The sequence below is a fragment of the Pundamilia nyererei genome, unplaced genomic scaffold, assembly GCF_000239375.1.
Source record: "Pundamilia nyererei isolate P.nyererei 1_Seehausen unplaced genomic scaffold, PunNye1.0 scaffold00391, whole genome shotgun sequence".
Classification (NCBI taxonomy): domain Eukaryota; kingdom Metazoa; phylum Chordata; class Actinopteri; order Cichliformes; family Cichlidae; genus Pundamilia; species Pundamilia nyererei.
This window is the reverse complement of record NW_005187792.1, coordinates 276,575-288,758: the sequence shown is the minus strand read 5'-3', so window position 1 is coordinate 288,758 and position 12,184 is coordinate 276,575. Positions and strand designations below refer to the sequence as shown.

At 40.9% G+C, this 12,184-nt stretch overlaps 1 protein-coding gene across 3 annotated transcripts in view; it reads left to right on the top strand.

Moving 5' to 3' along the window:
- The window catches only part of mst1rb (macrophage stimulating 1 receptor b), a 23,776-nt gene extending 12,821 nt beyond the window's left edge, over nt 1–10,955 (top strand). For all 3 annotated transcript variants that reach the window (XM_005752929.2, XM_013915877.1, XM_013915878.1), the window contains 19 exons: nt 497–673; nt 759–881; nt 1,789–1,959; nt 2,053–2,213; nt 2,502–2,637; nt 2,729–2,865; nt 3,107–3,286; nt 3,449–3,548; nt 4,739–4,957; nt 5,055–5,201; nt 6,689–6,842; nt 7,020–7,109; nt 7,237–7,452; nt 7,551–7,631; nt 7,824–8,005; nt 8,140–8,249; nt 8,358–8,523; nt 8,675–8,811; nt 9,970–10,955. In XM_005752929.2, coding sequence (XP_005752986.1) covers nt 497–673; nt 759–881; nt 1,789–1,959; nt 2,053–2,213; nt 2,502–2,637; nt 2,729–2,865; nt 3,107–3,286; nt 3,449–3,548; nt 4,739–4,957; nt 5,055–5,201; nt 6,689–6,842; nt 7,020–7,109; nt 7,237–7,452; nt 7,551–7,631; nt 7,824–8,005; nt 8,140–8,249; nt 8,358–8,523; nt 8,675–8,811; nt 9,970–10,201 — 2,919 coding nt within the window. In that variant the 3' untranslated portion in view covers nt 10,202–10,955. The remainder of the gene's footprint in view (nt 1–496; nt 674–758; nt 882–1,788; nt 1,960–2,052; nt 2,214–2,501; nt 2,638–2,728; nt 2,866–3,106; nt 3,287–3,448; nt 3,549–4,738; nt 4,958–5,054; nt 5,202–6,688; nt 6,843–7,019; nt 7,110–7,236; nt 7,453–7,550; nt 7,632–7,823; nt 8,006–8,139; nt 8,250–8,357; nt 8,524–8,674; nt 8,812–9,969) is intronic.
- The last annotated feature ends 1,229 nt before the right edge of the window (nt 10,956–12,184 follow it).

The following is a 12,184-nucleotide window of genomic DNA, read 5'->3' as shown; positions in this document are numbered from 1 at the left end:
AGTTTATATCTGGGACTCTCCACCATTTGACCTTAGAACTGAAGAAGCTTCTCGGATGAGAGGTGAAACGTCTTCAAGTAACTTAAAGAAGTCCAGACGCTTTTCTTTGCAAGCTCCTTTGACTACGATGACCTGGATGACTGAGAACCTTCACAGACACCTCAGGGTATACTTACTAAACTTCTTCTTCTACAGTTAAACCTAAATGACTGCTGATCTGCTGCTGAACACAACGTAATATGATATATCAAGAATAAGTGATCATTTTAATGCTCAGTATAAACAATTTTTTATGTCTATAGCCTGAAACACATTGACAGCACAACACTGCACAAGATCATACTCTCTTTTTCCAGCATAAAGGACAAACAGCCTGTTGATACCCTGTTGCCACATATTGTGTAATACTGCCTCGCTGCAGCTTGCACTTGAACTGCTTTTTCTCTCACCGTTTCCTGTTGTCTGTGCCCTCTGCTGTCTACGACCTTTGTACTAGAGCATGGAGAACAATGCCACATGCAGAGACCATCCTACCATGGTGTCAAAGCCCTACTACAGAGTGGACCTGTTCAACAGGAAGATGACAAACGTCCTGCTCACATCTCTCCTCGTCACAACTATTGAGAACAAGACCGTGGCCCACATTGGTACCTCGACCGGACGCCTGCTTCAGGTATAGCATAATTTATCATCTTTAGCATTTGTCTTTATTTACTTGCTCCTCTACTAATGATCAACCCTTCATTTTGTGTTGGCAGCTTGTGCTGACAAGATCCAGCCCTGTCATCTTTGCCAATTACTCCTTGGTAGAAAACCAGAGGGTCTCCTCCATTGCTGCTGTGCATTCTTCAGAATATCTTCTCTTTGTGGTTGGAGACAAGGTACAGCTGCAGTCCCTTTGCACAGTATACCAATCTTATACCAGTCCAAGCTTAGCAGGCTCTGTGGGTAAATCGTGCTCTCACTATTGAAAGACACGGAGATCTGGTCACATCACAGTTACAAAAGAGCTGGGTAATTTTAGCAGTCTTTTTGTGACAATCTAGAGCACCTGCCCAGATGTTCTCTTGCCTTAGGGCCAGCGAATGTCTTTCACTTTTTAAATGGTGTTACCCTTGTGACCATGAGAATCAATTAGTGGGTAATTAGAAAACTGAAGAACTTGAAATGACTGTCAGAGCCTTAAACCAAATCATTAAATCAAACTGGTCACATGACCTTAGAAAATGACACTCCTCTGAACATGTTTGTAATATTTTAATGACACTAGATAAGACTCGTTTCAGCATTAGGAGCTGTCCAGCTGACCTCTTAAACAGACTATTGCTGAATGAGACCAAGTATCAGCTTACACGTCTCTCTCCATGAACAGGATCAGTTATTAAGGAGCAAATAAAATGATTCTACAGTAGTTTTATGAAACAAGCAGTGTCCAAAGTGCCAGTGTAAAAACTGAAGATTAAACATTATTTTATGCACACCTATTTCATTTACATTATCACATATATCTTGTTTAAATCCTGCATTTAAGATTTTTACATGTGTCCTGCTAACACTATGAAAGGGATGATCTACTCAGGTATTTAAATACAAGAAACAAGGTATAATGCAGACAAACATGTCAGGCAGAATACTTTTCATATTTAATGTGAGAAATCAATACTTGGTTTTGAAAAGAACATTTCTTATGCTGCTTATAGGCTTCATTATATGAAAAATAAAATGAAGAGTTTTTTTCCCCCCTAGCAATAAGTGTGTGAGATGAAAACGGTTATTATTCTGTTTTAGATGATCCAGGTGCCCCAAAGAGGACCAGGCTGTCAACACTTCCTGACTTGTGCCATGTGCCTGACTGCCCCAAAATTCATGGGCTGTGGCTGGTGCTCTGGAGTGTGCTCGTGGGAGAGCGAGTGCCACAATCGCTGGAGAAACGAGTCCTGCCCACCTGGGATCTCCGGAGTGAGATAATCCACAATCTCTGAATCTGAAATCTACAACTTATGACAGCATTCATTTTCAATGGTGAACTATAATTGTCTTTTATTAACACAGTTCTTTCCACGGACTGCTCCCCCTGATGGTCAAACAGAGCTAACGCTGACTGGGTGGGAGTTCCAGTCGCCTTTGAGGCCTGCTATCACCTCCAGAACCCACCAGATCCGACTGGGACAGACGTCCTGCACTGTGATTCCAGCCAAAAGCAACAACACGTAGTGAGTAACTTTGCAAGGCTTGTTTTGGTTCCAAGGACAAGGTTTTTGTGTTATAACCATTATCAGCAAATCCCTCAGTAGTTTTTTTTTAATATCTTTGCTGCACTGTGATATGCCCTATTTATATTAATGCTTGCTCATTATTCTATAACGGTCTTTGCAAACAGCAAAGATAAGTCACCGAAGGTAATTTTGTTTCCTGTTGTAGTCAGACAGTTCACCATGAAATTAAATTGTTAGTAGTTTTGTTGGACATGTCTAATGCAAGTGTTTTCTTCTGATACTCAGCTTGGTGTGTAAGATTCGCTCTGGGGCCACTGAGCTGTTCAAACCAGTCAACATTACAGTGGAAGTGCATGAGGGCAAAGTGGAGGGACGCTACTCTATTGAAGGGAAGGCAGAAATGTCAGGATTCACATTTGTGGTAACCTTTGTTAATATCTTGCAATTCTTTTTTCCTTGTCTATGAAGAGGGTTTGCTTTACCACAAAATCAAAATAAACTGACTTCTTCAGGTTCCCAACATCACAGAAATCCAGCCCAACTATGGCCCTCGTGTTGGGGGCACACTCATCACAGTGAGTGGGCCTCACTTGGACGCTGGAAAGACCAGGAGAGTCACTCTTAACGATGTGGCCTGCGACATAAAAAGGTACAAATACAAAACCTTACGTGCTTTGTAGCACAAGCACTTACTCGGTTTCTCAAGTGTTTGTCTTAGAGCTTGTAAAGTTGTCTTGGTTTGGAAAAGTGTTAAAAGACTCACAAGTGAACAATTTTTTGCTCCAGTTCTTGATGATTACACAAATATATTTTAGAGCATGAAGCCTTTCGATTTGCTCCAGTTTGTCTGTTGTGACGTGTCACTCACACATAGCTTTGTCTCTCTGCAGGGTCACAGCGCCTAAAGGCAACGTGTCTTCCATCATTTGTTTGTCCAAAGAAATCTCAGAGGTGAGAGATGTTCCTCTGAGTGTGTTCATTGACAAGTCTCCTGTTCTCACAACAAAGGTGTTTTACTACAAGGAAAACCCAAAGATAACAGACGTCCGGCCTGACTGTAGCTTTGACAGGTAATGCCACAGAAACCTCAGCACAAAAACAGCTGCTGTGTGTACATACTTTGAGGGCATGATCGGACCATTTTGCATTTGCACTTCACTTTTGTGTATTATTCATTTTTCTGAGATGGCAGATTCATTAAAAAATGGAATTTAAACGTCTTTTTGTTGCAGAGGTTCAAAGATTGTCATTGAAGGGGAGAACCTGGATTCTGTTTACCGCACAATCATCCGCTTTAAACCCAATGAGAGCCACCTGAAATCTGTGTCAACGGTACAGTTCCATCATCGATCATTGTAAATATACAGTGCTCAAAAAAATTAACAACAGGTGCACCAATGAGGCAACATTCAAAACGGGAATGGTTTTACAGCTGGAGGCCACTGATATTTTTCCCTTCTCGTGTTTTCTTACTGTTTTTTTTTTAAACTTGTTTTCCATTTGGGTAGGCTCAGTGTCACTACTAGTAGAATGAGGTGATCCCTGCACCCTACAGAGGTTGCCCAGGTAGTCCAACTCCTACAGGACGGCACATACATTTGCTGTACTTCCTACCATAGTCTCAAGAGCATGGAGGAGATTCCAGGACCCAGACAGTTTCTCCAGAAGACTTGGACAGGGCCTTAACCAATCAGCAGGACAGGTGTCTACTCCTTTGTGCAAGGAGGAACAGGATGAGATCTGCCAAAACTACAAAATGACCTCCAGCAGGACACTGGTGTTCAGAAACAGACTGACGAGGCCCGACATCCTCAGTGTGCTCTGTGCTCACTGCCTGACACTGCTGAACTGCGGCACCATGAGCACATGAGAACATGTAACCAACATGAAAGGGTTTAGCATGGCTGGTTTAGCGGTCAGTCAATGAAGGTTTCCAGGTCACGCAGTTCCAAAGGATGAAGGAACTGACACCAACTGGTCCCCATGCTCGCCCATACTTAAACCCAATAGGACACCTCCGGGAAATTATATTTCAAGTCCATCCAGAACCACCAGGTTGCACTTCAGGCTGTACAGGCTTCATCTAGATCTGGAAAGAGATACCCCCCGGATACCGAGGAGTATTCCACAACATTGTCAGGCATGCGTAAAAGCATGTGGGGGCCACGCAAACAACTGAGGAACATTTTGAGTTGCTGCAATGACATTTCTTTTGCAAAAAGGACTATTCTGCTGCATCATTTTTTCAGGGTGTCTTTGAATTCAACTCTCTGTATTTTAACTCTGATAATTTTTATGCCCACAAAATGCTGCGACATCCTTTCATTCCTAACACATTACCCAGTCCGTGTCATTATAAATATCCAACATGATTTTTCTCCCTTTGAGATCTGATATGTTTTTAGTATTTTTTTGAGCTGTGTATTAAATTATAGAGTTTCTCTATTGCTTCTCTGGGTGATGTGCTTATATTTTACTGTATAGAACAAGCATTAAAATTTTATTACACTGTTTTGTTTCAGGAGTGCCTCGGCAAGTCTTTACCCACACGGATGGAATGCATGACCCCTGTTTTCCACAGGGATGAAACTGTGGAAGGATCGCTATCTTTTGATATGGATGGAGCATCAAGCCTGTGGAGCAAAGAGTTCTCCTATCACCCCTACGGCGAGCCCATACCTTTTGAAACAGAAGGACATGTTCTAAATTTGTACCCTGGGTTTGATGAGGTGTCACTACATGTAAGCTGTTGTGTTACTTCATTCTTACTTAAATCAATTCAAATGTGTGGAATATATTGGAAATTTTAAATAACACACGTTTTGATCCTGTTCTTAGCACCAAAAGCTGAACCTGGTGAGCTCCTGCATGACCATCATTATGACGGTGGCAGGTGTTGATTGTGGTGCTAAAGTCCTGGATAATGAGATAACCTGCAGGATCCCCAAAAACATGACCATTCCTAGTGAGGGACTACCAGTGAAGGTTGGTCAGATGGTTATAAATTGATTAACGTGATTCAATATGGAACTTGGGGTCCTAGGTTTTACTGTCTGTGCCACTGATTAGTAACCATTACTGTACGTCACTAAGTTGTCTGTCCTGTCTCGTGTACCTACAAGATAGGATAGACAAGTAACTGTTGGATAAATTCAATAATTTTTATATGAACACAGATCCCATCTCCACCATACTGATTCCGGCATTCTAACTATGGGTTCTGACCCCATATCTATATAAAAGACCAGTTTCTGTGCTTTTTATGACATTCAAATGAAAGAAATTACAAAAATTAACAACATGGAATAATGAGTTGTGATATTTCATGATTCCCTGAACATGCAAAATTTGCAAGTTCAGAATAAGCTAACCCTATTTTTAGCTTACTAAATATTAAGTGACTGTCCAAAATAAGCTAGTTTTAGCTTATTAGCATTTAACCTAAGTTTAATATTAAAATAATATGTTGACTGTAATATATTACTTATCTTTCTGTAAGTAGGCAATGGATTGGAATGTCAGCATTTTAAATTTGCACTAATGTGTCGTATACAGTGTTGGGGTCAATACTAAACAAAAACTCATGCATCACACATTACTCGCTTCTTTTCTTAAAACTAATGCAGTACGTGATTTAATTACTCCCCGTGGAAAGTAATTTCTTACACTACTCGTTACTTTCATGTAACATGACCTAAAATGCATTGCCACATAAATACCGGTTAACAGTGTTAACCTTCGGCTGCATTCCACACGCTGACACAAATCAGTACTTTAATGACGACATACACGATGGCTTTCTTTTTTAAGCATGAACAAAGACCACTACACAAAGCAAGGCAAGTTAAAAGTGATCATCGGAGTGATTCTCCTGCAGAAACACGTGCAGGTATAAAAGAGAAGTTACAATGCTACATGTCTGAATGCTCATCACAGCTACTGTTACCTGCAGAAGGCTTTGGCTGCTGGGTTGTGTGCACTCAATATTGATGTCACTTAGGGGTCTTTGATACCTTTGTGTTAGCATGCTGTGAGTGCAGATGCTTGTACTGAGCTGATGTAGCGTTAGCAGTATTTGTGTCAGCAGCTGTTTCTGTCTTGGATGCACTTTGACTCTTAAAAATAAAAGTAGCGTCCATATCTCCAAGTAGCGTCCTCCTCCTTGCTGTCCACCAGGCATGCAGATACTCTTTAATGTATAAACAGAATACTATAGAAAAATTATGGATCTATTAGAGATGCATGCTGTTTGTTTAAAGTGTTGAGCCATCCACCATAAAATCAACATTTAATGTACAAATTAATATTATTATTAAATTATTTTTTTTTTACAGCTGAGCTCATACAAAATTAGATTTTTACTAACTAACATTGGTTTGAGCATATGTGGAAAAAACTTTTACATAAATGAATGGTTTACTCCAGATCTACAGAAATACTAAACTTGTGATTTATGGACTTTATTTTCGTAGATCTCCATCAACGGACAGGTTCACAACGTTGGCACAGTGGTGAGGGTCAGCAACCATTACATGGTGGGGATCGTTTTGGGGATCCTGGCAGCTCTGGTTGCCGGGGCGGTGCTGGCCTTTGTTGTCATGAAACACTTAAGGAAGAAGAAGAAAGGTTAGCACCGCTTTCATGTGTGGACCTTGACGAGTCATGTTTATACAACTGCTAGTGGGTGTCAGTGTGATGAATTACTAAAGTCTTTCAAGTAGAACATCTCAGGTTTTGTATAGGATGTAAATGTGTTCCGCTGTTAGGGTTGATGATTGAACACTATTGTGAAATGTTTTTCAGCCTCCATGGTAGAGTCACGTTTAACCCACAGCGCCAACCGCTGTGGTACAAATAATGTGGAGATGTCACCTGTTGGAGACTACAGAAGAGGTGGCTATCTAAGCACATATATAATATTCTTTACTCTAATTATTGCTGATTTTCCTTTGACAAAGACACCTTCATAAACTTAATAACTTCATGCCTCTCTTTTTCTTTCTCTGTGAACTTTTACTAGTAGTATCGCTAAGTCCTCCCACCCCCTTGGTGGGACCGGTAGCATTCCCCAGCCTGACCTATGCAGGAGGTCGCATAGATCCGACCCTCACTCCCCTCCTTCCTACAGAAAAGATCCCTATCACCAGTTTTAGGCCAGAGCTGCTGGAAGAGGTGAAAGATGTTCTTATTCCTGCCGAGATGCTTGTTGTCCAGAAACATCGGATTATCGGAAAAGGTAAGGACTTGTGCACGTGAAAAAACTTGCTATGGAAGCCAAGCATTATATAATATTTTGAAGCAACTCTGTAATTATGTCTCTCATTTTTGTTGCAGGTCATTTTGGAACCGTCTATCACGGCTACTTCACAGACTCCAACAACAGAGAAATCCACTGTGCTGTCAAGTCTTTGAATAGTTGAGTAATTTCTGCTTCTTGAGGTTTGATTTATATGTTTTACGAAAGAACCCGAGTGTCTCTGCTGTGGAACAAAGTGCTAAGAGTATCTGTGATGTCCTATGAGTACCTTTCAGAAGAGGTTCTCTCTGTAATTCCACTGTCTTCTCAGAGGCCATCAGAAAAGAATCTTTACATGTGTGTGTCATCAGGAATAACAGATGTGGAAGAGGTGGAGCAGTTTCTGAAGGAAGGCATCATAATGAAGGGCTTCCATCACAGCAACGTGCTTTCTCTGTTGGGCATCCTCCTGCCACAGGAAGGGCTCCCTCTTGTGGTTCTGCCATACATGAAACACGGGGACTTGCGGCATTTCATACGCTGCGAGAAGAGGGTGTGATAACTATATTAAAATATTGGAAATTCATCACCTCGTTTATGAGGAACTATCTGTTAAATACCTAATGAACTATCATTTCCTTTTGTTTAATGAGGTGTGTCTTGTTGTGTGTTCATGGATTTCTTTAGAACCCCACTGTAAAGGATCTGATTGGCTTTGGGCTGCAAGTTGCCAAGGGGATGGAGTATTTGGCCCAGAAGAAGTTTGTGCACAGAGATCTCGCTGCACGCAACTGCATGTGAGTTTCCAAGACATGCAGAGAATTTAGCAAATGTTTCAGTGTCTCTGTTAGACTTAAAGCATTTGGTTTCGAGAGAATCCTTCAGTTGGCCTTTCCTTTCTTCAGGCTGGATGAGTCGTACACGGTGAAGGTGGCGGACTTTGGCATGGCCAGAGATGTTTTCGATAAGGAATATTACAGTGTTCAGGACCACAGGAAGGCTAAACTGCCTGTCAAGTGGATGGCCATCGAGAGTCTGCAAACACAAAAATTTACCTCCAAGTCAGACGTGGTACGCACATAAAGATTTACTGCAGTAAAGTTGCATTTAAAATGTATTTGATTTGATTTCCATTACACTGTTTGCATTAAAACGTTGTATTTGAGTGTTTTATGCACATTTGCTGACACTTGATGTATATTTTTTGTGTCTTTGGATACAGTGGTCCTTTGGTGTTCTGATGTGGGAAATGCTGACCAGAGGAGCCAGCCCCTACCCAGAGGTGGACCCATACGATATAACGCACTATTTACTGAAGGGCAGGAGGCTTCCTCAGCCACAGTACTGCCCTGACCCTTTGTAAGTAGTAAGAATGAAGTCGTTTTATGGCCCCAAATTTCTGATTCACTCCAAAAGTTATTGCAAAAATACACTGTTGTATATGTGTAAGTGTTGATGTGGATCCTACCAATGCTTAAGTAGTTCTGGTACAAATTAACAGCTGCAGGGTAAAAGAGAACAAAAAAAAACAACGTGACTCAAAGTCCAGATAATAATGACAAGATGTTCAAGTGGAGTGATACCTGTAAATTCTCCACTACTTTGTATTTTAACATGGTTATGCAACACTGTCTTGGAGTTAATGTTTATGTGTTTCGCACTCACGCAGATACACTTACACACAACTGACACCCCCCCCCCAACACACTCTAGTGTGACCGTACTTTTGCCTTTTAATGATAAACTGCTTAGATGGCGATCCCTTGCTCAACAACTAAAGAGTAACCATTCATGCCCTGTGTCCACTGAGGCCTGGCAACACATTCAACATGGTCTGAGGACTCATGGAAGGGACCTGGACCACCTAGATCAGAGCAAATCAGAGGAACAATACTTTTTAATTATATAATCACTTTCTTGGTGGTCCATTCACTTTAAGAAGCTAAATTCTGGGAATGGTGAAACAAACCTAACCTGGCTTGACCCAAATGTAACAAAATTTACATGTCATTAATTAAATATTTTCAAAATATTCTTTGCCAGCTTGAACCATGAACCTCCTGGGATCTCATCTGGTTGCCTATGTGAGCTTCCTAGGCGCTGGATTGTCTTACAGCTGTACACAGCCTGGCAAGCTGTTTCACTCGCTCTAGTCTTTGTGCTAATGAGCTGCTGGGTACAGATATATGCTTAGTGTTCAGACACAGGAGAGCTATCTGTCTCATTATCCAACTCTCAGCATACAAATCTATGCCATCTTCTCAAATTGTTGTGCTTCACGGCCCTGTAAACCCTGGTTCAATAAAACAAGTGTATGACACGCATGCCAATCAAAATCGTTCCTACATGCCATATTGTCATCAGGAGAGGATTAACCAGCTGCAGCTATTAACACATACACAGTGTTTCTGTGTGAGTCTGCTGTAAGTCTGAAAAATTTCAGTGCCTCGTAAAATTTACGTGAAAATGTCTAATTCCTTATACAGTATTTTAATTGTGCCTGTATTTTTTCCCCAGGTATAGCATTATGCTCCAGTGCTGGGACCCGGATCCAGAGTTGAGGCCCAGCTTTGCTACACTGGTGTCAGCTGTCTCCACCATACTGTCTGGCCTGGAAGGAGAGCACTACATCAGTCTGAATGTCACCTATGTCAACCTTGACCAGCCTCATCCCTATCCTGCCCTGACTGAATCCGCTGATGAGTATGACTCCACAGACGTTGAAGACTCGGGCTCAATGTCTTCTTGATTCACCTCCCCCTACTTACCCCCTACTTTAAACTGGTTCTGGTGCTAATAGCAGGCGCACAAAAAAGGAAAAAAACAAACTTCCGTCTCATCACACCAGTGTTTTTTACCTCAGTGGATTTGAATCAGAATGGAAAAAGTGAGATGGCGCAACTGTGGGCTTTAGGTTTGTGAACCAAAGGAAAAAGAAAGACAGAGATAGCAAGATATTCTTTTTCGTAGTGCGTTAGGTAAGTAAAAAGTACCTTCAAATTACGAACACCTACAGAAGTGCAGGCACTACAGCTCACAGATGCTGGGCGCTGAAGAAGAAAAGTGTGCTTTTTGGTGAGCGAGGCATTGATGAGAGGGGAGCTCAAGTGCTTATTTCTGACAGTGGATTAAGGGGCTGGTACTGCATTAGTTCTGGATTGGTGCTGCGCAGAGCTTTTGCAGATGCACATGTTCTTCCTTCACAAATGGATCCAAATAATAAAGCATACTTCATCATGTTAGATACCACCAGTAAAATTCAAACCTTAAAACTGCTTTATCTTAAGTTTATTTATTGTCTATTTCCAATAAATAAACTGGTAACCGACAATATGTTAGACTGTAGTAACCAGCTATTAACCAGCTAGTTTTGTCGTACTAGCTGGTTAGTAAACCAAAGAAACAAAGTGTTTTTATTGTAATACAGTCATCAAAAAAAACAAAGTACACTCATTTTGGATTCTACAATTTTACATATCAGGACATAATAAAAATAATGTGGTCTTCAGCTGGTCCTGAAATTAAATAAATCCAGTCTCAGATTAAGTATAAAACATGACATATTATCTCATGTCTTTATTTATTTAACAAAATTAAGCCAAAATGCAGAAGCAGTTGGTGAAAAACTAAGTACACCCTGACTATTTCCATAGAAATTTAGAGGGTAAACAGCAGCCAGGTGCTGTTAAATAAAAGCACTTTATTAACTGATCATCAGCAAGTGTGAGCGCCTCAATAAAACTAAAGTTTTGGCAATATGCCGGTCTCACGCATTCAGGCGTTTGTTACCCCAATGCGAAAGAAAGATGTTGATGTCCATCAGTCTGGGAAGGGTTATAAGATCATTATAAGATAAATATAATTCTACAGTCAGAAAGATCATTACAAGCGAAAAGGAGTGGATGTCCCATCAAATTCACCCCAATTGTAAAGTTGAAAGCTACATCTCTACAGGCCTCAGTTATCATGTTAAATATTAAAGTTCATGTCAGTACATTTAGAAAAAGAAGGACCGAGTGTGGCTTGTTTAAGGGTTGCCAAGAGAAAAGCTCCTCTCTCTAAAAAGAGCATGACAGTGTGGCTTGGGTTTGCAAAGTTGTATCTGAACAAACCACAAGCCTTCTGGAACAAAGTCCTTTAGATTTAGATTTAGATGAGACAAAGTGGACATGTGTGGCCATGATGCATTGCAGCATGTTTGACAAACACCAAACGCAGCATATCAGCACAAACACATCATACCAACTGTCAAGCACAGTGGTGGAAGGGTGATGATTTGTTTTTTTTTATTTTATTCACTGCTTACTGTTCTAATGTTGGACTGTCGAATTGATTTGCCTATTGTGGGCTAAATAAAGTTTTGTGAATTGATTCCGATTCTGATTTGGGTTTGTTTTACAGTCACTGGACGTGGACACCTTGGAGTCATTGAGGTGAATACAAACTCCTCTGTAGACCAAAGTATTGCAGAGTCAAATGTGAGGTCATCTGTGTGAGAGCTAAAGCTTGGCCCAAACTGGTTCATGCAGCAAATCTGCAACAGAATGTGTGAAAAAGAAAATCATCGAGGTGTTCGAGTCCAGACTTCGGATTGTAATGTTATGGTGGTGACTAAAGAGAGGTGTGCATGAATGAATGAACTAAAGTAGCATTGTGAAGAACAGAGGCCAAAAATCTCTCTACAATGATGTGAGAGACTGATGCAGCATCAAATCAAAAACAATTCAGGCTA